Here is a 23511-nt window from a genome sequence, read left to right as displayed (position 1 = left end):
AGCATCAGCTCCAGCCCAGCGGTGCCCAGTCACAGATGCTCCCAGGCAGGGTTGTGTTGTCCCGTTCACGGTGCTGTATTAATAATCCTGGTTAATTGTATGAAGTCCTTGCCCTGCCATGGAGCCGAGGGGCGGTGGAGCAGAAGGGAACGGGCTTTGTCCCCCCGCCCAGCCCGGGGGCGGTGCGGCAGGGCCGAGCTCCCACCCGCGCAGCCCTCGCTCCTGAGCCAGTGTCGGCTGGAGCGGGGCAGAGCCCTCGTCCCGCGGGGCTCGCAGGCTGCCGGGGCCATGCGGGGCCCGCTGCTCTGGGCGGGCTGGCTGCTGGCCACCGGCTGCCTGCTGGGAGCCACGGGCAGCTGCCGGCACCGCTGCTGCCCCGGCAGGAACAACGCGTGCTGGGCCCCCGGCGCCCGCCGGGCTCGCTGCTACTGCGACTCGTACTGCCAGCGGACCGGAGACTGCTGCCAGGACTACCCCACCTCGTGCCGCCGTGCCGGTGAGTGCCCAAGGGGATGGATGGCACCGGCCCGACCGCGGCTGGGGACACCGGCCTGTGCTGCCGTGCTCGGCAAGTGTTTGCTGGTACCTGGTAGCCCCGTACTCTGAGTGATAACGGGATGTGTGTGGGAATGCTGGCTGCGCTGGATTTGTAGCAATGTCCCAGTTGTCCCCTTTTTGCCGCGCTGAATGTCTGTCCCCAGTGCAATGAAAGAGCTCGAAGGAGTGGCCTCTGCTCTGCAGCTGATGGTAGCGCTGTCTCTGCAAGCCTGAGTGGTCAGTGTGGGACCCAGCAGGACAAACCCCGGTGTCACCTCTGCTACTGTCACAAGCAGCGCCTTGCACGGGGACGAGGGAACGGGGGGCTGCACTGAGGGTGCCAAATATGGCTTGGGGAGTGCAGAACCAGCTTGCCCGGGGGACCCAAATCTGGGTAGGCAGGCTCCGGCCACGGCCCCCTGGACAATTGCAGCAGTCAGCCCTTCCTAATCTCCGCGGAGATTAGCAGGGTCCCAGCTCAGCGCGATGCACACAGCGATAAAGTCCCGCAGAAGCAGCTCACAAAGCCCTGCACCGGCAGGGGTCAGGGGAGAGGGGCTGCTGGCCCTTGTACTTCTTCCCCTCTCCCCATCCCCTGTGCTGCATCTCCCCTGCTCTGCTCTTTCCGTTGTTCATGACACTGAAACTCTTTGTTTTGTCTCTCCTCGGTCCCTGGCAGCGGTGGGCTGTGCCGTGGGGCCCTGGGGGCCGTGGAGCGGGTGCAGCTCCCCGTGCGGGGCTGGCAGCAGGGCCCGCAGCCGCCAGGTCACGGTGCCGCCCCGGCACGGCGGGGATCCCTGTCCGGACCTCAAGCAGCGCCGCGGCTGCCTGGGGCAGCACCCGACCTGCGGCACGGCCCAAGGTAACGGGGTGCCTGCTGCCCTCCTGCTGCTGTCCCCGAGCGCTGCCGCCCCGGGGCGTCTTTAATCACCCCCCTGCCCCTCACAGCTGCTCTTGTGCCAGAGGTAGCCAAGATTTTCCCCAACTCCTTCAGCCAGGACTTCAGAGATCCCTGGCGAAGAGCTGGGCTGCCACCGCCGGAGGAGCCCTCTGGGTACGTGTGGGGTCGGGGCCCCTCTGTAATCCCCGTCCCCTAAGCCGGGACCCCTCCTGCACCCTCTGCAGCCATGGCCTCTTTGCACCTCCAGACCCAGGGCCTTTTTGCTTCCCCCAGCCACTGCTTTTCTCTCTGCCCCAAACCACGGCCCCGTTGCACCCCCATACAAAACCATTGCCCTCTGCACGCCCCACAGAACCACCATCCTTCCCGCCCTCCAAACCCGGATCCCTCTGTACCCCCCAGAGCCATCACCCTTCCCACCTCCCCAACCGAGCCCCCTCTGCCACCCCCCAAACCCACATCCTCTTTATACCCCAATCCATCAAGAACCCACCCCAATCTCTGCCCTACCTCCCGACCACCATTTTCCCTCTTTTCTCCTCCCCAGCTCCCCCCTGCCCAGCTCCTGCGGCTTTTTCCGCCTGACCCAGGTGGGGCTCCCGTGCCGCGGGCGCGCCTGGAGCCGCCGGCTGCAGCGGGACAGGCAGGTCTGTGTGGAATGCCGGGGCAATCTGCCCCACCGCCGTCCCCACTGCACCGGACACGGCCTGCAGGGAGCCAGGTATGTGCTAATCTGTGCCTCCCCACCGTGGGATCTCTCCTGGAACATCTCTCCCTGTCTCTAAGGCATTATCCCTTTATATTCTAATTATAATATTTGTACAGAAGGCTGTAATTATGTTAAAATATGCCACAATGTTATAGTATACCATTATATTACTAAATGAATCAATAATATGTCCTATAAACAGAGATTATAATATAAAATTAAACATATTTAAATAGAATATCTCTGTTAGAAGGGACAGACAATGATAATCTAGACCAACTGCCGTAATTATATATGTAATATAAACCCATATATAAAACTATATTTGATTTTTTAAATTTGGATTTATTAATGGCACACCCTAGTTCTGACTGCTTTTCCCTTCCAGGACATTTTGGGTGGCTGCTTCTGTGGTGGGGTGCCAGGGCTCATGGGTGCAGGAGGGCCTGCAGGAGGGCTGTGTCTGCTCCCCCCCAGCTCTCATCTTTGTGTAGGGAAGGTGAGCTGACCCTCCCCATGGCACCACTCCTTGCTGGGGAGGTGAGGGATTAAATAAAAATGTGCTCTGTTTCATAATTTCACCTTCCTGCAGGTTTGCTGTTCACCCTCAGTGCCAGCTCCCTCTGTTTTCCATTAAATATTTTGCTGAAGAATGGAAAAACCCTTCTTATAAAGACTAAAAATGAGGGAATTGCTGAAGTGTGGTGATAAATGGTAGAAGAACAGCATGATGAGGTAAAGTCTGGGTGAGAAGACAATGTGGCAGTGACATGGTGTGATGATGTCACACTCAGCCATGACATCATACTTTACAAGCTGCAACTGGCAAGCAATGTGAGGATGGAGGCAGCATCCATCCTTTGTCTGAGCTCACTCACTGCAGTCTCAGGTGAGCCATGCAGGACAGTTCAGCCCTGCTGGGCTTTGCAGAATTAAACAGACACCCAAAGTCTGCACACAGGCGATGGTGCCGGTGCCCAGTTCCAGCCATGGGGCTCAGCAGCCCCCACTGGAAGGAGTGAGGCTGGGCTGGGTGCTGCTGCTGCCCTTCCCCACTCCTCACCCAGCACAACACGACCTTGCTGGTGGGGTCCCTGCTCCAGCTCTGGGTGGTGCCACCACAGCCTGTGGTAGGAGCATGTGCCATGCTAGGGCTGGATCCTGCTCCACTGCAGCCACAGGCTGTTGTCTGTTTGCTGCCCCAGGACATGTCTGGCTCCTGCAGCCTGTTCTCACACCACCCTCCTGGGCAGGGGAATTAAAAGGCTTCAACACTGGGAATGTTCTTGGCCTCTTTATTTGGGATAAAAGCCCAGGTCGGCCAAAGACCAAAATGCTGGTTAAAAAAACAGGTGGTGGGAGTTGAGCATGAGGGGGTGTGAGAGTTCTGGAGCACAGGTCCCCTCCTGCCAGCCAGAGCTGAGGGCAAGGAAGCCATGGACATGGGCCAAGGCAATGCTGTACTGGAGTCCTCAGCTGCAGAGTTAGAAACTGGGAACAAAAGCGAGTGTGTCCCACACTGTGAGTGGGGTTCCCCTGAGTTACACCACCAAACCTGCAGGCCTGGCTGCTGGTCAGAGAGAGCATCCAGGAAATAGAGGGAGATGGCTGCAGGATTTTGTGTCACACTGCTGCATGCCTGGAGCTGTCAGTCCCCGACAGTGGTCCCAGCTCTCCTGGTGCATTGTCCTGCCTTGGCACAGGAGCCAGCCCATGCTGCACCAGCAGCCCCTGTACCAGCTCCAGCTCCTGCTCCAACTCCTGGGAGCCACAGCCCAGGCCTGGCATGGCGGTGGCACCTTCCCCCAGCACCCGCAGCACCTGTGCCACCAGCTGGGCCCTCACCAGCAGCACGGCCAGGGCTGTGTGGAGTTTGGCACAGCCCAGCGCCTTCATCCCCCAGCGGGCAGCAGGACCTGTGCGAGAGCAGGGAAGGAGCTGTGAGTGTGGCAGGGTGCCCCTGGGCAGAGCTGGCCTGGGGAACAAGGACACCGCTTGCTTGTCCCAGGTACTCCATGCTCGCCATACCTTGGCTCCAGCAGTGTCTGCAGTACTGCAGGTCCCTCAGCACACCGAGGCCTGTGGCTTCCAGCCACTGCAGAGCTGAGGCATGGACTGGGCTGCCAGTGGGAGCCTTCTCCAGGAGCTGCACCAGGACAGGGAGCAGCTGCTGTGCCAGGACAGCTGGCTCTGCAAAAACGTTGGGTTCATCCTCCTTGTACAGGCTGACAGCTCTAGGGGGAAAGCAGAGGTGTGAGTGAAGCCAAGAGCTGGCCCCATGGTACCCCAGACTCCCTCGTACCAGTCCACAGCTCCAGCAACTCACTTGTTGGCCTCCAGCTCCTCCACAACACTCCTGACATCTAAGACAGGGATGTGTTGAAGTAGTGAGTTGAAGGTCTCAGGGTGCTCCCTGAACTCTCCCAGAAGGAGCTCCAGGAGGCTCTGGAGCCCCACATTGTCCTGCACAAAGATGCAGCCATCTTGGAGCAGCTCCCCCGGGCTCTGCCGCAGGAGGCTGGCGAATCCTGAGGCCTCATGCCGAACCTCCCGCTCCTCATCTTGCAGAAGGTGAATGGCCACGTTTATCAGCCTGAGAAAAGGGAAGAGAAGGAAAGGGAAGCATACTGCATGCCCCAAAGCATCCCAGTCTGCTTGGAGGGGAGGATGAGACCTCAGAAGAATGCTTCTCTGAGGGACTTTTTCCCTGGACTGTGAAAGACACAGCCACCACCCAAGAGCTTGGGAGGGTAGGGGCTGTGCTGGGGATTGAGGACTCAGCAATGCCATCTGGTGCTCATAATGGACTGGCTGCTTGTACTAAAATGCCACCCACAGGTCTTTTTGTAGGCTGTGACCTCTTGAGTGCCACTGATTTTTGAATGAGGGGGGTTTTCTTCAACACCCTTGAGTTTTTGCAGGGGACACCTTTTGCAGAGTCCATCAACCTGCAGCAGGCTGGGGCTGGGGCTCCAGGGAGCAGTGCTGCAAGCACAGCCACCCCCAGAGATGGGCTCAGTGACCTACCTCAGAGCCACGGGGACGAGCGAGGGACGGGCAGCACACAGGGATGGCTGCAGCACGCTGGGCCCTGCCAGCTGCAGGGAGCGGGCGGCCGCCAGCCGCAGCAGCTCGGAGCAGGCGGAGCGGCTGCACTCCTCCAGGGCCGCACACCAGCGCTCCACCAGTGCAGTGTCCTCGTCCCCACACCTGCCGAGACCAGGGAAGGGGAGCGAATTCAAGCACACCTTGCTGCTCCAAAGGTCACCGGCTGGCCTGAGATTGCAGGAGCCAGGTGCAATGCTGTGATTTATGGGAGAGAAGTCAGGGCTCTGTTTCTAGTAAGGACTAAGGAAGAATCTGCTGGAAGAGTTGGGCAGTTCCCCAGCAGCAGCAAGGACCTACTGGTGGGCAAGCAGCAGGCTGGCAGCACACAGTGCCTGGAAGAGGAGATCAGGACCAGGACACTCAGCCTCCACCATGTGCAGCAGCATCTCCAGGCATGATCTTGAGGAGCCCTGGAGCTTACTGGAAGCTTCCTGGGACCATGATGAGGGATCTCTGTAAAGATGCAGCACAGCCTCAAGGTACAATCTCAGGAACTCTTTGTCCCTTCTCTCTTGCAGCACCGACTGCAAGCTCTCCTAGTTGACAATGGGAAAGAAGGTACATGGTTAGTGGTCCTAGCACTGCAGGACCAGGCAAACGCACTGCACCCATGCACCCTCAGCCTGGGGAGCACCAAGCTTTCAGCAATGGGATCTCAGGGGTCCCATCTGCATGGTGCACTGGGCCCCCCCTGCTTTACTTGGTGACTTTTGAGCCCCATCATACCAGCAATGTCAGCCCAAGAGCGTTCTCCACCTCCTTGCACGGTCCTCCCTCCCCAGCAATCACCCAGCTCAGGATGGCAAGCTGGATGTCGGGGTTGGGCTGCTGGAGGAGTGAGCAGACAGCAGCAACGCGCTCGCTGTCCGCCAGCCGGGCTGCCTCGCTGCACATGAAGTGGGCCATGGTTTGGTGGAGGATGGCTGAGCCCACCTGCAGGGAAAACAGGATTCCCCTTCGAGTGCTCAGCCTGGAGCGATGGCTCCCCCTGCCCAGGCTCACTGCCAGTCAGGCATGGCCATGTGCAGTACCTGTGGCTCGGCACAGCCTGACTTTCCCCCCTGCAGGAGGCCGCCCAGCTCGGCGCTGATGGTGCCATGGATGTACTGGGCGAAGCCAGGGCTGAAGGATGTGGGCAGGAGGGAGAGGAGCTGGAGGAAGGCAGCGCGGACGAGGGGGCAGCGCTGGGCAGGGGTGAGCAGCCAGCCCCGCGCCTCCAGCTGCAGAGCCACGGGGTGCAGCGCCTCAGCCGACAGCCTGCAGGGAGACACAGCCTCACCAGGGGGCAAGCGCTGAGATGGGCACTCCTGTGGCCAAAGGGCTGTGTTTGGCACAGGGTGAGCCCAGCTGGGGAGGCAGCATGGAACACTCACCCCCCGGTGCCCGTGGCACAGCCCAGCAGTGCCTGCATCTGCAGCAGGTGCCCGTGGACAGCGTTGTGCGAGCGGATCTGCCCGGGCGCTGCAGGGAGCTGCCGGGCCAGCTGCAGGAGGAGCCTGCAGCGCTGGGGAGGGGCCACAACGGGCACCAGAGCCTTGGCAGCCATCGCTCGTACGGCGTAGATGGGGCTCTCTGCCAGCCCCAGCAGTGGCTCCAGGAAGGGAGCAGAGGGACTGTGGAGCAAAAAGGGCACCACGTGGTGATGCTCTGGATGCAGTAAAGTCTCACAAGAGCCAGGGTCAGCCTCAGCACCAGAAGGGCTGGAGCCCTTCTGACTGCAGGAGCCCTGGGCTGAGGCACAGCATCCCCAATGCCCCCATACCTGCCGGCAATGTCAGCGCCAGGCTGCAGCTGGGCCAAGAGGGTGAGGATGGCATGGAGTGCAGGGTGCAGGCGGGGCCTCCCTGATGTGGGTGCTGTGGCCACCTTGAGCTCTCCAAGCAGCACAGCGCCCAGCTCTGGGTGCTGCCCGAGGAAGGCGTGCAGGCTCAGCCCCTCTGATGGGCAGCTATCCCTGTGGCTCCACGGCTGTCCCAGCAGCCGGGATGTGAGGGCACCTGCAGGGACAGAGAAGGCAGTGTCAGGTCCCATCCAACCCTGCCAAGCCCCTGCACTTCACTGCACACAGGCTCCGAGCCCTGGGGGCTGTGGGGTCTCTGTCAGTACTCACTGAAGAGCTGGATGGCCGCGTTCCTCATGGCCCAGCAGGGCGAGCCCAGGCCGCGCAGTGCCAGGGCCATCATGGGTGTGGCGTGGCACAGCACTGCCCCGCCCAGCCCCGCCCCGCGGACCAGCGTCTGCAGCACGTGGAGGGCACACACCTGGGGAGAGCACAGGGGCTCAGGGGCACCGTGTCACAAGGGGGCTCATGCTACCATGTCAGGGGAATGGGGAGGAAAAGACAGGGGAGCCAAAAGGCCATCAGCTCCCAGGCTGCCAGGCTGGACTGCATGACCAGGGCTGGGGGTTTTTGCTCACTCTGAGTTCTCAGGGTCCCACACTGGGTACGTGGCACAGCTCAGGGGACCCAGCACAGGTCACCCTGTCCCCAGAGGGGCTCCAGCAGCCAGGAACACCACACTGACCTGTGGGAGGTCGAGGGTCTGGTCCCAGTCCTGTGGCAGTGCCATGGCAGCCAAGCTCAGCAGGGTCTGAATGCAGCGGGTCAGGAGGGGCCGTGCCTGCGCCGGGGCCTCCCCGCTGACGATGCACAGGAAGAGCATGGGGAAGCCGGCAGCACGGCGCGTGATCGAGCTGCTCCGGGGCCCACCCAGGGCCTCCAAGCCCTGACAGAGAAACAAGATCCACCTGAGGTGTGGCTGGAAACCTGCAGCTGCCCTGCCAGGAGGGCACCAGCATCTCAGCTGCCAGGAGGGTGCTTGTCCCAGGGAGGGCAGAAATGCCTCTGGTGCTCCCTGGGGAAACAAGAGGCACAATGAACACTGTACCTGCTCCAGCACGGCCCGTGGGATGGCCTGCAGCTCCGGATCTGGGTGGTTCAGCAGTGCGGCACAGAATTTGGTGAAGCCCATGCTGCAGCCCTCCACTGCTCCCTGGGACAGAGCAGTGTCAGGACAAGCACTCCAAAGGCTGCACCCACGAGACCCCCATGCCCCCAGACAACTCTTTGAAGGGGAAGAGCAAGTGAGAAGACCTTATGGTGTGGGATGTGATAGGGTCTGGCACTGGGATCCCAGCCAGGGGACTTCCAGCCATCCCCATGTCCTGTCCCCAAGCAGAACCTGCCCCACTGCACTCACCCTCCCTCCCCCCAGCATGCCAGGGCAGGGACAGGGCTGCAGGGATGGCCAAGGGCCCAGATCTGCCTTTACCCAGTGCCGGCATCGCAGCAGGATCTCCTGGAACACCCTGGTGGCCATCTGCAGGGTGGGGAGGGACAGCAGGGGCCCCACTTCAGCAGGCAGTGCTGGGGATAGCAGCAGCTCAGCCAGGCCCCCCAGGAGCAGCCCAATCTCCTGGGAAGAAGAGGAAGGTCAGCAAGTCTGGCAGGGAGGAAGAGAAGCTGGGATGGGTGGCGGCAGGGCTGTGCCACAGCAGGGGACTGTCACTGTCTGGGAAGAAGCTGGGCTCCATAAGGGCAGGGAGGGGGCTGCTTTTGGGAGCCTGCTAGCTGCATCCTTCCTGGAAGGGGGTGAGGACATCTGTGAGAGCACTGAAGTAAGGACAGAAATTCTCCCCTGTTCATCTCCAGGGAATGCCCCAGGGGAAGGTGAAGCTGGGGAAGGCTGGATGATGGGTGCCATGCTGGGCTGTCCCTGTCCCAGTGACATGAGGAGGAGTGCCCACCTTCACTGACACCCAGCAGCACGTCAGGATCAGGCTGTGCTCCTCTGACAGCAGGACTGAGTCACCCTCCTCTTCCTCTTGCCCCTGGCCCTTCCCCAGCATGATGAGGGAGCCAATGGCATTGCCCATCTCTGCAAATGATGGGGCAGCAGCTGCAAAAGGAAAAGCCAGGTCTTAGCAGGGTGTAGGGCAGTGTGAGGGGGATGGTGCTGGGGTTTGGGAGGACCTGCTGTCCTGCCAGAATGCACACAAATGCAATGGCTCCTGCCCTGCCACATGCCCCAGTCAGGAATGCAGCTGCATTTTTCCCACTGCTCTTTCCAAGGCCTGTAAAGTCTCTGCCAGCTCCTTCTTTCCCAACTGTTTCCATCTGGCAGGTGCCTCACTGCTCCTGGAAGGCTTTTGCCTCCAGTGCTCCTTTTCTCCCATGGAGTTGAGAAAGGGACCCAAAGCCAGGCCCAGCCCCACAAGGGTCCCCTGCTAGAGGAACTGTGCCCAAAGTAAGTGCATTCCCCTGGGGCTGGGTGCTGGGCCAGGAATTACTGTAATGGAGTAGTCAGGATCCCAGGGATGGATCCCAGGGCTGGTTCTCCTGCCATGGGGACACACTCACCTTGCTCATCAGCACCAGGGCCTTGCTGGCTCTGCAGAGCCCCCAGGAGGAGGGAGGTGATGTCTCTCACTGTGGTCACGAGGCAGGTGAGGAGCTCCTGCCAGCTCTGCACCAGCTCTGCCACCTGCATGGAGACGGCCACCTCTGGCACCTGGAGCAGGCACCTGCGCAGGGCAGCGATGGCTCCTGCAGAACAAACACCTCTGTTCGTGTGCTGTCAGCACAGCCCTGCCTCTCCTGCCTGAGCTGTGGCTAACGTGGCTCAGGGGCAGGGGAGACAACAGGGCCCTGGGTGAGGGGTGTGCAAGGCAGGGGCAGTGCCAAAACAGGCAAACCAAGGCAAGGATGTGGCACCAGCAACGAGCTGTGGCCAGAGTCCTGCCATGATTCTGGGCTGCTCCAGGTCCCAGGCAGCTGCTGCAGGAGCTGCTCCCTGCCCTGCCCTGCCCTGCCCAGCTGGGGCCGTACCGTGCATCGGTGCCGTGGCTGCTGCCCGCAGCAGGTCCTGGCGTGCCACCTTGTACTGGGCCTGCAGCACGTGCAGAAGGTGCTGGGCAAAGCACAGCCCTCGGCTGGGCAGTGTCAGGGCTGCCTCAGCCTCCAGGGACAGGCTCTTCATGGTGCCACTGTCTGACCTGGGGAAACAGGCAGATCCTGCTGTGAGTACCAGGGAATTTCCTGCCCATCTTGTGCCTCCCCCAGTGCAGACTCCTGAACCTCAGCCCTCCCCAGCTTCCCACTGCAAGGCCACTGCAAAACCCATCTGTAACCACAGACTGGTGAAGCACCAGTGCTGCCAACACACTCTTGGAGGGTCCTGTGCCACCACAGGGAAAGGGAGGGGCATGCCAGGAGCTCATACTTCTGCAGGATGGTCTTCAGCAGCACAGCTCCAGCCTCAGCCTCCTGCACTCGGGGGCTGCCCAGGGTGTCCTGGGCCAGCTGGAAGAGATCCTGGGCAATGGGCTCAGGGAATGTGGTAGGGAAGTAGCGGACAAGCAGCTCCGAGGCCAAGTCTCTGATCTGCCAGAACAGAGAAGACATGGGGAAAAGTGGGACATGGGAGAATGGGAACCATGGTGAGCTTCTCTAAGCCTGCTTTAGGCCAAGGCAGGCATCTTCATGACCTCCCTTTGGTTTTACAAGGCTCACCTCATTAGTGCTGTCCTGCAGGCAGCTCATCAGTGCCAACAAATTGGGGTGGGAGAAGAAGTCCCAGCAGCCTCTCTGCCTGGCGTAGCTCAGCAGCGTGGCCATGGTCCCTGTGATGGGGACATGGGGCAGTGGGGTGGGATTGGCTGGGAGGATCCCCACAGCTACAGATGATATTGCAGGTAGCTTGCCTGTACTCACGTGGGGGCTGGCCCTTCTTCCTGTCAGGGCTCCAGGTGTCCGTGCAGGTCTCCAAAACAGCGGCCAGGAGGAGCAGAGCTGTCTTCTTCCTCTGGTAGTTGGAGCCTGGGCTGAGTGAGGCGATGCTGAGCTGCAGCAGCCATTCCACAAAGCCTGTGGGCAGAGAGCATGGCTGAAGGGGATGCCGAGCACACGAGAATCTCCCAGGGCTGTGGTGCAGTTGCTCAGTGCCCTTCTCACCTACGGCCTGGGCGAGCTGCTCTGCTCCCTCTGCCGGCCCGGAGCGCCGCGGCGCCTTCCCCCGCAGCTGGGCCAGCGAGCTGTCCCTGAGCCGCACCAGCGCCTTCCTCACGGCTGCCTGCAGCAGCTGCCGGAACGAGGAGGAGTCGCAGTTGAGGTTGAGGGGCAGGAAGTGCCGCAGCAGCCGCACCTCGGTGCCCGAGAGGGGCTGGTTGGTGTTGGGGCTGCAGCAGAGCAGGCCCAGCGCCGCCAGCCGAACGCCCTCCTCACGGGTGCCCAGGCAGCGGGAGAGCCGCTCCAGAGCCGCCTCCCCCAGCGGCAGGGCCCCTGCCACACTCTTCTGTGCCTTCAGCACGGACACCCAGGCCCGCAGCGACATCGTGTCCTGGCCGCCAAACTGGGCTGCCAGCAGTGCCTGGGTGGCCGGGAGCTGCCGCAGGGTCCAGGTGAGGAGGTGGTTGGCACTGTTGCTCTGCAGGATGGGCAGGGGAGAGCAGAGGCCCTGGGAGAGCAGGGGGAGCCAGTGCAGTGCCCACTGCTCTGCCAGGGCCTCCTCTGTGCCCCGCTGCCCATCTCGCCACTCGCGGCACTGCTGCCGCACCAGCGCCTTGTAGGCCTCGGCCGCGGCGGGACACAGGTGGTTGGTGGAGAGGCAGCTCAGGAGATGCTGTGGCAGGTCCGGGTAGGCATCCAGCACCTGGGGGAAAGGCAGGTCACCCTCATCTCCCTGTCAGGTTGAAAGCTGCATGTGGGGGAAAGACACATGGGTACAGGCCACACTGCAGTCACTCCGGGCACTGAGTATCTCTGGTACCTCAAAGCTGCTTTTTGTGGGCACTGACAGGCAAAGCTTCCCTTCCCACTGGCACTCCCCAGGGATGCACTGCTGAAGCTCACAACCCCAGGGATGCTAAAATAGCTCCTCTGGGTGGGAAGGCTCCCAGCCCGCACAGCTGAGCTGGGTAGAAGGTGACAGGCAGTGGACTGAGGCTGTGCCACCTCAGCAGCAGAGGCAGCTGGCACCAAGACTCCCATACCCCTGCCTTCCCTACCTGCTGGCTGCCCATGTAGGGGACGATGGCACACAGGGGCACGTATCTTGCTTTGATCTGCCAAGGCATTGAGACCACCCTCTGCAGCATCTGTTGGTAAAGGGGTCTCTCCTGGTCCTGGAAGTGCTGGCACTCCAGGTGGTAGATCTCCAGCAGCAATTGGAAGGAGCTGTGGATGAACTCAGACACACCTTCCACCTGTGGGAGAAGGACAACAAACAGGGGGGTTAGGGTGACCTCCCTCTCGTGTCTTGCTGTCCTGTGGCTGGTGAAGCACTGGGACATGGCCCTTTAGAGCCTGTGTGTGACAAATGCCATGACCCCAGCAGTGTGACTGCCCCTGCCCTGGCACGTGCAGGCAAGGGAGTCTCTTTGGCTGATGGAGCTGAACAGCAGGGATGTGTTAGGGCTAGGGACAGCAGCTGAGCCAGGAGAAGGAAGAGCTGCTCCTGGCTGCCGCATTTGGTGCTCTTTGGCACTGTGTCCTTACCGGGGTCTCTGCATTGTTCCACAGCAGCTGGGTGAGCTCCTGGAGGAGCTCAGAGTCCTGGGCCAGGACGTGGGTCCCCATCAGGTGCCAGAGAGCAGCCAGGCCCTCCCGCAGGCGCTGCAGCCACAGCGCACAGGCTGCCAAAACAGAGAGCTCTGCTGCAGCCCTCCCCAGACTCACCTGCACCAGGGCCAGCACAGGCTGTGGCCTAAAGGACCCTGTGTGCAGGGGCAGCAGTTCCCCCGTTAAGTACACAAGACCCCAAGAGGGCAAGTGTCCATTGGGCAGGAACAGAAATTAATAGCATTTTCCAAACCAGCTACCAAGACCCAGCACCTTCCCTGGGAAGCACCTTCCCAGCCCTCCCCACATGGCAGGGTCACTGCCCCTACCTTGGAAGCAGTAGTAGTGGCAGTCCTTCTGCTCCCTGCTCAGGGCACACACAGCAGGAAAGACCACGTCCAGCAGCAGGCAGGCCTGCAGGGGCACAGCAGCTCAGGGAGAGGGCAGGCACAGAATTTCCAGGGAGAAAACCCTGCCATGAGACAGGCAAGGAGAGTGCTGCCTGGTCCTCCTGCTCTCACAGAGCACACCTCTGCTCCCTGCCTGGCAGTGCTCAGCCCGTGAGGACCGGGGAGAGGCTAGAGCTGGGAAGAGATGAGGCTGTGCTCTGCAGGGACAGCCCCAAGTTCATGCAATGGGAACACAGGGTGAACACTGCTTTGCTTGTGTAGGGGCTTTTGGCATCACTTTGTTTCCCACCTCCCCAGGAAAGAGAAATCCCTGCTGCGATGTCTTTGGAAAAAGCTCTTTGGCCAATGCCTGTGCTCAGTGGGATGCATGGAGCTGCTGGTGTGGAGGGGTGCAACCTGTCTTCCTCCCCCAAGGATCTGCAGGCACCACAGGCAGCTGCCAGCCCTCTCAAGCCCTGTCCACCAGGTTGGAGCTCTCCTACCTTGCTGGGAAGGCCCTCCAGCTGGCAGCTGAGGATGTCCATCTTGCAGCACGTCAGCACACCTCTGGTAAGCACCAGCTTCTCCAGCCCGTCTGGTTCCAGGACAGGGGGCACTTCCACCACCAGCTCCCCAAACTTCAGCTCCCCAGTGCCTGCTGGAAAATGGCTGCACTGGATGGAAGGAAGGTGGCAAACCCAAATGCTGCTCTGAGAGCAACTGCCATGGCTCATTCCAGAGCATCCATGGGAGGTGGCCAGAGACAGCTGGAGCTCCCAGACCCCAAGAGAGGCACAGCAGCAGAGTCCAGCCTCTGTCCCCTCACACCCAGACACTCCTGTCACCCTTTGCCAGAGGCCCTCCTCAGCTCAGGATGGAGCACACACCTTGGCTGGGCAGCTGGAACAGGGTCAGCACTGCACTGGCCCCGTGCTGGGGCTGGGGGGCCGTGTTCACCAACATGCTCAGGGCTGTGCCTGCCAGCAGCCTCGTGTCCTTGTTCAGGGCCTGGACTCACAGAGAGGCAAAGGCACAACTCAAAACACCACTGAAACCCCAGCCACATTTAACTGCCCCTGCAAACAGCTACATGGGGTGCCTCAGACATGCCAGACACTGAGCTGTCTCTGCAGGTTTACCCTGGGGAAGAAAATGGGGAAAGCATCTGGGAAGGACAGCACTGCTCTGCTCCTTGGGACAGGCAGTCCCACCCCTCCCAGGGCTGTACCCACCTTCCCCCAGGCCACCTCCAGCAGCAGTCCCAGGAGGCTCTGCAGGGTCTCACTCTTTCCTGACGTGCTCCACACCAGGGGAGCCACATCCTTTGGCAGCACCTGGAAGACCTGGAGGCAGGCCTGGAGGAGCAGGAGGTGCCACAGGGATGATCAGTATTCCTTACCTCTGAAAAAGCAGCAATGCCCCAGGAAGGGCCATTCAAAGCAGCGTTACATCCCTCTGGACACTGCTGCCGGTGCCCAGCCTGTCCCTGCAGGCACCAATCCCTGCCCCCTGCCCAGGGTGGCTCTTACCTTGATGACCAGGTAGCCCCAGGTGCTGCCAGGTGTGGGCTGGCCCTGCAGCACCCAGTGCAGGGTGCTGGCCAGGCGCTGCAGCAGCAGGGGCAGGTTCTGCTGCCAGTGCTGCCGGCCCAGGCTGCTCTCCTCCAGGAACATGGACACTGCAGGCAAGGGGACAGCATCAGCCCCCGGCCCTCCTGCTACCAGCTCAGCCAAGGGCATTGGTGAGTGAGGTAAGAAGGGGCTGGGATGCAGGGGATGCTTTGGTTTGTCTGGGACCTTGCAGAGATCACACAGATCTGGCTGATCCCTGCTCCCCTCCCATGAGCACAGAGGACCCAGTCTGGGTTGGCAGGAAATGTTCTTGCCCTCGTGGTGTGAGCTGGGAGAAAACCCCGGAAGGTAAAGAACAGAGGCTGACCTGACTGAAGGTCCTCAGGAGACAGCACCTGTAGGGACAGAAGGATAGTTTGTCCTGCGTGACAACACGCTGGGGCTCAGTGCCTTGGGCAGGAGGGTTCTGCCAGTGCCAAAAGCTGCCCCAGGGATGAGCAAAGGTGATAGGCAGCCACGTGTTGCCAGCTGCAAGCAAGGGCAAATCCCCCGAATCACGGGAAGTGAAGTGAAGGACTGGAGGCAGCCAAACCAGGTCTCTGTGACACGTGGTCTCCAGATAAGTCCCCACGTAAGCCAGTGACACTGCACAGCTGGGGTTCTCTCACCTCTCCCTGCAGAGCCAGGCCACTCAGCAGTGTGTCCACCTCCTGGGCCAGCAGGGCTTCCTTCCCCACTGCCAGCTGGGTCACCATCTGCCAAGAGACACCCCAAGTCAGCTGCTCTGCCCAGACCCTTGGGAGACACCACTGCCAAGTACTACTGGGGGAGCCTGCACCACCTCTGAGCCCCTTTGCTGCTAAGGATGGCAGAAAGCTCCAGGGCTGTGCCACGAGTGGGCAAAGCCAGCCCAGCCTTACAGACCTGTTCCAGTTTCTGGAAGGAGCTGCAGCTGCTGGTTGCCTCCATCTGGAAAGCCAGGACACAGCGGAGCAGGGGTCGTGCCTCTGCCTCGCCCAGCGCCTGCAGACCCTCGCTCAGCGCCCGTGTCAGCTGGAGCGCCTCCTCCAGGTGCTTCTCCTTGCATCTCTTGGCAGTGCTCCTGGAACAGGACAAGGGCAGGGGTGAGGATACCTCGGCTCGGTGAAGTTTGTAGCGGGGGAATACCCCGACTCAGTGGGATCTGGGCTTGGGATGCCCCAGCCGGCGGTGCTGCGCTCAGCATTGCCCCGGAGCAGGGACAGAGGGGCGGCAGCAGGGGAGCAGCTACACGGAATCCTCAAAGCGCATTGCAAACCCTTGGTGGGCAGAAGGGCACGAAAATCCTAAACCCTGCAGCCCTGCTGCTGCTGAGCAGGCTGGAAGGGAATGGGGAGCACCGTGAACGTGGCTCGGAACCCCTTGCCGGGTATCGATCTGCCCTCCCTCCCTTCCTCCCTCCGGACCCGCTCCCGCGGCATGCACGGGCGCCACACGCCGGGGGTTTCCCGAGGCAGCCGCCACCGGGGGATACCTGGAGCTCCCTGCCCGGGGCCCGCCCTCTTACCCCGCGAAGTGCCGCAGGCAGCGCAGGCAGGAGAGCACCGTGGGGGCGAGGCCCCGTGAGCCGTAGAAGGCGGCGCAGGCCCGCGCCTCCCGCTCGGCGCCCATGGCGGCCGCACCACAGAGCCGGGCCCACTGTGGCGCTCGGCGGCGCCCCCTGGCGCTGTCCCGGCGCAGCACGGCCCGCAGCGCCGCCCGGGACCCGCCGTGCTTCCCTCACCCTGCCCGGAACCCGCCGTGCTTCCCTCATTCTTTCCTTCCTTCCCTCACCCTGCCCGGGACCCGCCGTTCTTCCCTCATTCTTTCCTTCCTTCCCTCACCCTGCCCGGGACCCGCCGTGCTTCCCTCATTCTTTCCTTCCTTCCCTCACCCTGCCCGGGACCCGCCGTGCTTCCCTCATTCCTTCCTTCCCTCACCCTGCCCGGGACCCGCTGTGCTTCGCTCATTCCTTCATCCCGGCCGGGACTCGCGGTGCTTCCCTCACCCTACCCGGGACCAGCCGTGCTTCGCTCATTCCTTCCTTCCTTCCCTCACCCTACCCGGGACCCCCCGTGCTTCGCTCATTCCTTCCTTCCTTCCCTCACCCTGCCCGGGACCCGCTGTGCTTCGCTCATTCCTTCGCCCCGGCCGGGACCCGCGCCGGCTCCAAGGCAGGAGTTACGAGGCATCATCATCCCAAACTGTTTCTGTAGTCGGGGAAAAGCGAGACAACCCAGAACTTCCGAAACCCGGGTGCTGCCTGCCGAGCACAGAGGGATTTGGGCAGCACGAGGCGGTGTAGGATCTCTGAAATGCCAACTGGAATGTTCCAGGGTGAAGCAGTTGTCTGATCCCATCGTGGTTCATTGCGGAACAGGAGGTTTGGCACCCCAGTGCTCCACCACAGACACCATCTCTGGTAACCAGCCACCACCACTGACACCATCCACTAGCAGTACCACTAATAACACTACTACCCAGTGGAGAGATCCCACTTCTTCCATGGAATAAAATGGCCTTTGGGGAGAGAGACATCTTTATTGTAATTATCATCAAATCAAAATGAGTTTATTGGAGCTCTTAATCTTTGCTGGCACAGGGTTGAACAATTTTAATTGGCACAATCTTAAGATCATCTTCAAAAGCCCCTTTCAATCCTAACCATCCATTGATTTTACGACTTCTGGTTTTTTATTAAACATAGTTTTAACACCTGACTAGCACATCCCACTGAATTTCAGCTACACAGAAAATGCTTTTTGTTTTTGATCTTGAAGGATTGTTTTTACCCTGGGTTGTTTCTCACAGTGGTTTGGAGTGAGTGATGTGCATCCTTTGCTTGGATGAGTCGTGGCACAGGCAGCCCAGGAAAGCAGAGCTGAGCTGGCATGTGCCAGTGGCTCCCCTGGCTGGCCAGGAGGGCACTGAGATGTGGATCCCAGGCTGAGCACTTCCCTTGGGGATGGAAAGCCCCCAGACTGTTGTTTTTGGCAACATTTGTGAGCAGCCTCCATCTCCGTTCTGCTTTAGAAACCAGCCCGGAAGCCCAAATCCAGCCAGGGGTCCGGGTTTGCCCTGACTGCTGTCAATACCAATGAGTGAAAGAGCCCAGGATTTGTCCCAGGTAAGGCAGAGTGCAGGAGGATGGTTACATCCCTCAGATCTGATGCTCCATTTCCTCAGCATCACAGCCACCCCACACTGGTGATAGGGAGTGGGGAGAAGCGCTGCCAAACGAGAGCTCCCACCGGTGCCAGCACACAGGCAAGGCAGAGGAGGGTGCTGCCATGCTGTAGGGTTTCCAGTGTTCCCATCACCTTGTGCTGCCTGCAGGAGGGAGGGGCAGAGGAGGGAAAGGGGGATTTTTTTCTTGTTTCACCATAGGAAGGATTTTCAAACCCTATAAATTCACTTTTGACAAGTGAACAGCTAAAGCAGATTAACCTTTTTGCTAATCCTCTATAATGGCTTTGGAATCTCCTTAACCAATAAGAAAATTATAAGAACCTGTTTCTTTTCTTTTTATCTATATCTGTATTGTCCTCTCTTGTCTGCATGTTTTTTCTTTCTTGTTTTATTTTCCTTTCCTTTTCTAATATGAAATAGCCCAGCGATCCTATCTCCCAGAGGCTCAGTAAACAGCACATCAGAAATCCCTTTCCTTTATTCCCCTCTGGTAACAGGGTGCAGAGAAGTGTCTGCCGATTGGGATTTGATTACCAGTGGCTATCAAAAGTCTCTTTGTACAATCTGGGTCCTAAATCCCATAATTCTTTGATAAAAGAAGTATTACCAGTCCATTTTCTGTAGTGAAAGGTATGGGAGGAATGAAAGAAAGCAATCAGCAGAGATCCTAATAGGCTAAGTGCATGTGTGGTGGGAAGGTAGGGCTGGGACAGGATGCCCAGGGAAAGGCATCCTTTGTTAAGGATGGAGAAGGAGAATTAATCCTCTTCAGGCATCTGAACAGAGCTGGTCAGATCCTGCCCCTGCCCATGGCACATCCCAGCTCACCGGCCCTGTTGGCCCCTCTGGACCAGCACAGAATGGGGAGCAGAACTGTGCCCCACACCCACCCCTTGTGTCAGTGTTTGGGTACATGCATAAAAGCTGGGAGCAGTTTCAGTGATCTCTGGGATGAGGGCATCCCCAGTGCCTCTCTGGAGCACTGACACCTTGGCAGGGCACAGTGAACATGTCCAGACTGAGCAGCTACAAAGGTCCCTTTGTTCCAAAAGGTAAAGATTTGCAGAGCTCAGTTATAACCCAAGTTGCACCATTGAAACAGCTGAAGGAGAGGCAAATAAAGGGGTGGAAGGAAAAGCAGCAGTTTGGTTTGAAGTGAGTCACAAGTAGAGCAGCTATGGGGCACCTCTTCCCAGCACCGAGGGGCCTGCAGGTGAGGAAGGCAGGCAGTGAGCAGGGGTGAGGGGAGAAGGGAGCTGAGAGGGGCTCTCCTGGGGAGTGGCTGTAGGTTTTGCAGGGTGCTGGAGGCATTGCTGGGCTGTCCAGGGTCTTTGGTGTGCAGGGGTTTCACAGCACCCACCCGTGTGTCTCCCTGGGGTACCATGGGTGGGACTCAAGGAAACACCAGGTGTGAGTGCTCCCCTGTGAGCTCCAGGGCCTCGCTTCTCACCTGGGCTTAAACTGCACTGAGGGTGAGGCAGCTTGGGCTTAAACCTTGTTAAACAACCTGATCTCAGCCACACCTTCTCTATTTTATTCCCAGCTACTCAGTCAGTTACAAACACAGCATCCAAGATGTTCTCTCTCCTCCTGTGGGTTGCAGCTGCCAGGCCTTGCTGTTTGTCCTCGGGAGGGGCAGAGCCAGGCTTCCCTTCCCCTCCTGAATCTTGGCCATGGCCTCTCCCCAGCTTCTCTGGCTGGGCAGGAGCTGGGAATTGAACTGGCTGTGGGAAAGTTGGCTGTGGTACTGAGTCCACACTCCTGCCTGGATGGCTGTGGGACATCACTGAGAGCACACAGAGGCACCAGCAGCAACAATCCTCCCCTTCCCTTCCCTTCCCCACACAGAGCACGGCTCAGCTGCATGGGAGATGGTTCCATGCCACTAAACTGTGGTGCAGAGCTGCTGCAAGCAGTTTGTAATCTAATTTATTAAGGGCTTTGAATCCTTACAAAGAGTATTTTGGATACATGCAAAGCATCTGCATTATTACAGTGATTAGGGCAGCAGAGATGGGGGAAAGGGGAAGGAGGGAAAATACAATTTCTCTGCTTTCAGCAGAAAATAAATCAACTTTCACAGAGAATTCTGGCAAAGCCAAAGGCTGTGCTGTCATTAAAAATGATTTTTTATTAAGCTGAACTCTCTCTTCTCTCATATTGTATGATATGACAGCTCTCTTTTGATGGGAAAGCTTTCATTTGGCCAGAGAAAGGGATAATTTGCTTCTTTTAAGGAGTTAATCCTCTGGTCCATTTCCGGGCTGGGAACAGCCATCCTCCCCCTTCCTTGGATGGGAGCTGCAGCACAATGGAGATCATAACCACCTCAAATCTACACCCGAGATGGAGAAATCAGATTTCCTTCTCCAGTCATTTTTGTGGGATTAGCTAAATCTTAGATCCACACTAACCCTTCACAAAGCTGCCAAGATTAGTTAGAATTTATTTTACTTGCAGGGGGGTTTACGGTTTTCTTTCCAAAGGGATTATATCTCTCTCACTATATATATATATTTAGAGTGGCTTCAGTCATAACACAGCTAGGTCAGAGGGAGGAAAAGAGTGTGTGTGCGTATAAAATAAAAACTCAGCTGCGAGAATGACAGTCACTTGAAACGCCAAGACAAAGCCATGGTTCTGGATGGCTTTGCCAGTCCATTTCAAAAGCCTCATGAGCTGTCCTTTCCCTAGCAAAACCCGGCTAGGGAGCCAGAGAAGGGAGAGCAAGGCCCCCCAGCTGGGTGCCTGCTGGCCCAGGATGTCTGCAGAGCCAGTGCCAGGGGCTGAGGCTGCCAGGAGAGGCCTGAAGAAGCCACGTCCCTTCAGCATCGAGCACATCCTCTCTAGCCCCTCGGAGAAGAGCCCCCAGGTCTTGGTGCCCCTGTGCCTGCAGAGCATCCTGGACTGCACACCCCAGAGGCCCTGCGAGCTGGAGACCATCCCAGCCAGCTCCCTGCAGGAGGAGGAGGAGGAGGAGGAAGAGGAGGAAGAGCTGGAAGGCGCAGGCTGCGGCTGCTGCTGCTGTTCTCACACAAGTGCCCGTTCCCTGCAGGAGCTGCCGGCGTGGCTGGGTGAGTGCTGGGCTGGGTGAGTGCTGGCCTGGGTGAGTTTGGGTTTGGTTCAGGTGTGGGGCTCCCTGAAGGGCTGGTGCCCGTGCTGGGGGCAGGGGAAAACCTGGCTGTTAATGGCAATATGGCATCTGGCACAGTGGTCTTGGGGCCGATGTCCAGCAATCTGAGCTGTTCCTAGCAGGGCTCCTAAGAGTGCAACTTTCACCTGAAATGCTACCAGGGCTTGAAAAGCAGAGGGTGCTGACTGTTAGTGGATATTACTGATTCGTGTGAAACTCTTGAGAGAATGATGCTTCTAGGGGTGTAGGCTCTCTGTGGAGTGTGGGGCCCTATGGCCATGCTGCCCATGTGCACAGCTGTGCCTGTGCTTCCTGACATCACCAGCCCTGGGGAATCTCACCCATCCTTTAAGGAAAAGAGTTTTGGCTACATCTAGCAAAATTACTGTGGAAAATAAAAAATAGCAAACCCTTAAAAATGCAGTTCGAGAGCATCCTGAAAGTTCAGAATTCCCTTGTGTCAGGGCAAAAGCACAGATCTTTGCTGGGCTGTGAGTGTGAAGTTATTTTTTGGAGCTGGCCATAGTGCAACTGGTAAGCAAACAAAGAAAACCCAGCCAGTGCTCACCACGTGCATCCTTCTCCCAGAGTCATGCCCTAAGCTCTTCTTCCACTTGCACAGTGACCACTCAGCTTGGCACCCACTCCAGGTGCCCGGCTGCCACCTTCCCAATAGCAGCAGGGATACAGCTGATGCCTGAGCTGCCTTGAGCATGGCAGTGTTTGAGCCCCACCCCTGTAACCCTGCTGCTGTCCCTGTCCCCTGGCAGATGCGCGGCTGCCCTGGCCCATGCGGCTCCTGCAGCCGGCGCTCAGGGCGTGCAGGAGCTCCCAGGAGAAGGCAGAGCTGCAGGGCCTGCAGCAGCAGCTGCAGCGCCGCACGCGCCGGCACCGCACCATCTTCAGCGAGGAGCAGCTGCAGGCGCTGGAGACGCTGTTCCACCAGAACCAGTACCCGGACGTGGTGACCCGCGAGCACCTGGCAAACCGCATCCACCTCAAGGAGGAGCGCGTGGAGGTGAGATCCTGCTGAGGGCAGAGCTCGTGTGTTCCTGCAGCCCCTCAGGAGCACACACTGGGCATTGTGCTGTCTTTTTTGCCTCGTTCTAAAATCCGTCCTTGTGCGTTGGACAAAAGAGAGTTTAAGTCTGGTGAGCAATGGAAGAACATAAACCATTTCAGCTGGGCTGATTTGTGCTGGCACCCAGTCCCACACACTCACATGATGCCTCTCTCCCAGAATCACCCACAGACATGCCCAGCTCTGCTGCTCATCCCCTGCACCCAAGGGTGTATTCCTTTACCTAAGTGATCTGCCTGACTTCTGAACTAGTCCCAGCTCCCTTGTGCCCCTCACATGTACTTGAGCACGACAGCAGCAGAGGCACTGATTACATTTTGTATCAAGCCTTTCCATCACAGTACCTTACAGCCCAGGAGGGCCACTGCCTGTCCCCCTCCCAGTAACACCCGACATGCTAGAGCCCTTTTCCCCTTCTGCACTTTCCAGGTTTGGTTTAAAAATCGTCGGGCGAAGTGGCGACACCAGAAGAGGGCGACTGCCTCGGTGGTGACCCTGCAGGCCAAGCAGCCCCCCAAGGAGGGCTGTTAGTGCCCACAGGCAGCACCAAGCACCCCCTGCCCGGGCTGGCAGGCTCAGGGGTGACCCGAGGGGCTGATGCAGCAAAAGGAACCTCTGTGGTTCACAAGAGGAGGAGGACAGGTAAAAGCAGACATGGCACTGCCACACGCCTCTTCCAAAGCCAGTTCACATGGCAAATGACTGAGCAGGCAGGACCTGCAGGGGACAGAGCTGTACCGGTGTTAAATCTGTGTGCTTTAAGAGAAAGAGAAACTCCCCTTCTTGTCTTTGCTCTGTGCACGTAGTATTTGTGCTTGTTTTATTGATGTAGATTTGCAAAATATTCTGCAAATGAATGTTTCCTGTTTGCAGCATCTCAGCGGCATCTAAAGTTGCTTTTGGGGTTGAACTCGCTGGACAAGCGATTTGTTTCAAAACAAAGGAACGCGGGTTTCCCCCCATAGCCCTGGGGAGAGGCGATGACCCTGCCGTGCTGAGAGGGCTGGCACGGGCAGGTTCGCCTGCACCCCTCTGCCAGCCAGCCCCGGGCACGAGGAGCCGTGTCCGTGCTCCCGACGGGGCCGAGGAGAAGCCGCGAGCTGGAAAGCAACGAGATCAATAAAAGTGCCCGGGCAGCGGGGCAGCCAGCCGGGGTCCGCTCCCCGCAGCCCGGGCGTTTCTGAGGAGCTGGGGGCGTGTGGGGATCCGCCCGGCGCCCATCCCGTGTCCCGTCCCGGTTCCCATCTCGCCTCCCATCCTGTCTGTATCCTGGCTCCCATCCCGGCTCCCATTTCTGTTCCCACCCCGGTTCCCATC

The 23511-nt window shown here is 59.2% G+C and overlaps 3 protein-coding genes across 4 annotated transcripts; 2 read left to right on the top strand and 1 right to left on the bottom strand.

Annotated features, from left to right (window-relative positions):
• Positions 1–288: 288 nt before the first annotated feature.
• LOC134427578 (somatomedin-B and thrombospondin type-1 domain-containing protein-like) lies at positions 289–3424 on the top strand. Of its 2 annotated transcripts, none has more exons than XM_063173546.1 (5): positions 289–496; positions 1217–1399; positions 1486–1591; positions 1986–2159; positions 2536–3424. In XM_063173546.1, the coding sequence occupies exons 1-5, from the start codon at positions 289–291 to the stop codon at positions 2639–2641; spliced, it is 777 nt and encodes a 258-aa protein (XP_063029616.1). In that variant the 3' UTR covers positions 2642–3424. The 2 variants fall into 2 exon arrangements, with proteins under 2 accessions (XP_063029616.1, XP_063029615.1); XM_063173545.1 differs by lacking the exon at positions 289–496 and having other exon boundaries at positions 613–1399; positions 2536–2646; positions 2740–3424.
• Positions 3425–3428: 4 nt separating this feature from the next.
• LOC134427576 (tRNA (32-2'-O)-methyltransferase regulator THADA-like) lies at positions 3429–16423 on the bottom strand. The gene is made up of 31 exons (XM_063173543.1): positions 16320–16423; positions 15698–15875; positions 15442–15528; positions 15141–15168; positions 14732–14880; positions 14435–14557; positions 14090–14210; positions 13706–13860; positions 13143–13227; positions 12751–12887; positions 12261–12458; positions 11209–11905; positions 10969–11121; positions 10768–10877; positions 10478–10638; positions 10084–10250; positions 9616–9801; positions 9003–9154; positions 8528–8671; positions 8144–8248; positions 7781–7981; positions 7366–7516; positions 7018–7252; positions 6629–6868; positions 6287–6512; positions 5982–6188; positions 5553–5791; positions 5175–5357; positions 4474–4740; positions 4176–4381; positions 3429–4063 (listed from the first exon to the last, which is right to left on the bottom strand). Exons 1-31 carry the CDS (start codon positions 16421–16423, stop codon positions 3771–3773), a joined length of 5688 nt encoding a protein of 1895 aa, XP_063029613.1. The 3' UTR covers positions 3429–3770.
• Positions 16424–20685: 4262 nt separating this feature from the next.
• Positions 20686–22725, top strand: GSC2 (goosecoid homeobox 2). The gene is made up of 3 exons (XM_063173590.1): positions 20686–21054; positions 21884–22131; positions 22624–22725. The coding sequence occupies exons 1-3, from the start codon at positions 20742–20744 to the stop codon at positions 22723–22725; spliced, it is 663 nt and encodes a 220-aa protein (XP_063029660.1). The 5' UTR covers positions 20686–20741.
• The last annotated feature ends 786 nt before the right edge of the window (positions 22726–23511 follow it).

The sequence above is a fragment of the Melospiza melodia genome, chromosome 20, assembly GCF_035770615.1.
Source record: "Melospiza melodia melodia isolate bMelMel2 chromosome 20, bMelMel2.pri, whole genome shotgun sequence".
NCBI classification, from domain to species: domain Eukaryota; kingdom Metazoa; phylum Chordata; class Aves; order Passeriformes; family Passerellidae; genus Melospiza; species Melospiza melodia.
This window is presented reverse-complemented; position numbering and strand designations above follow the sequence as displayed.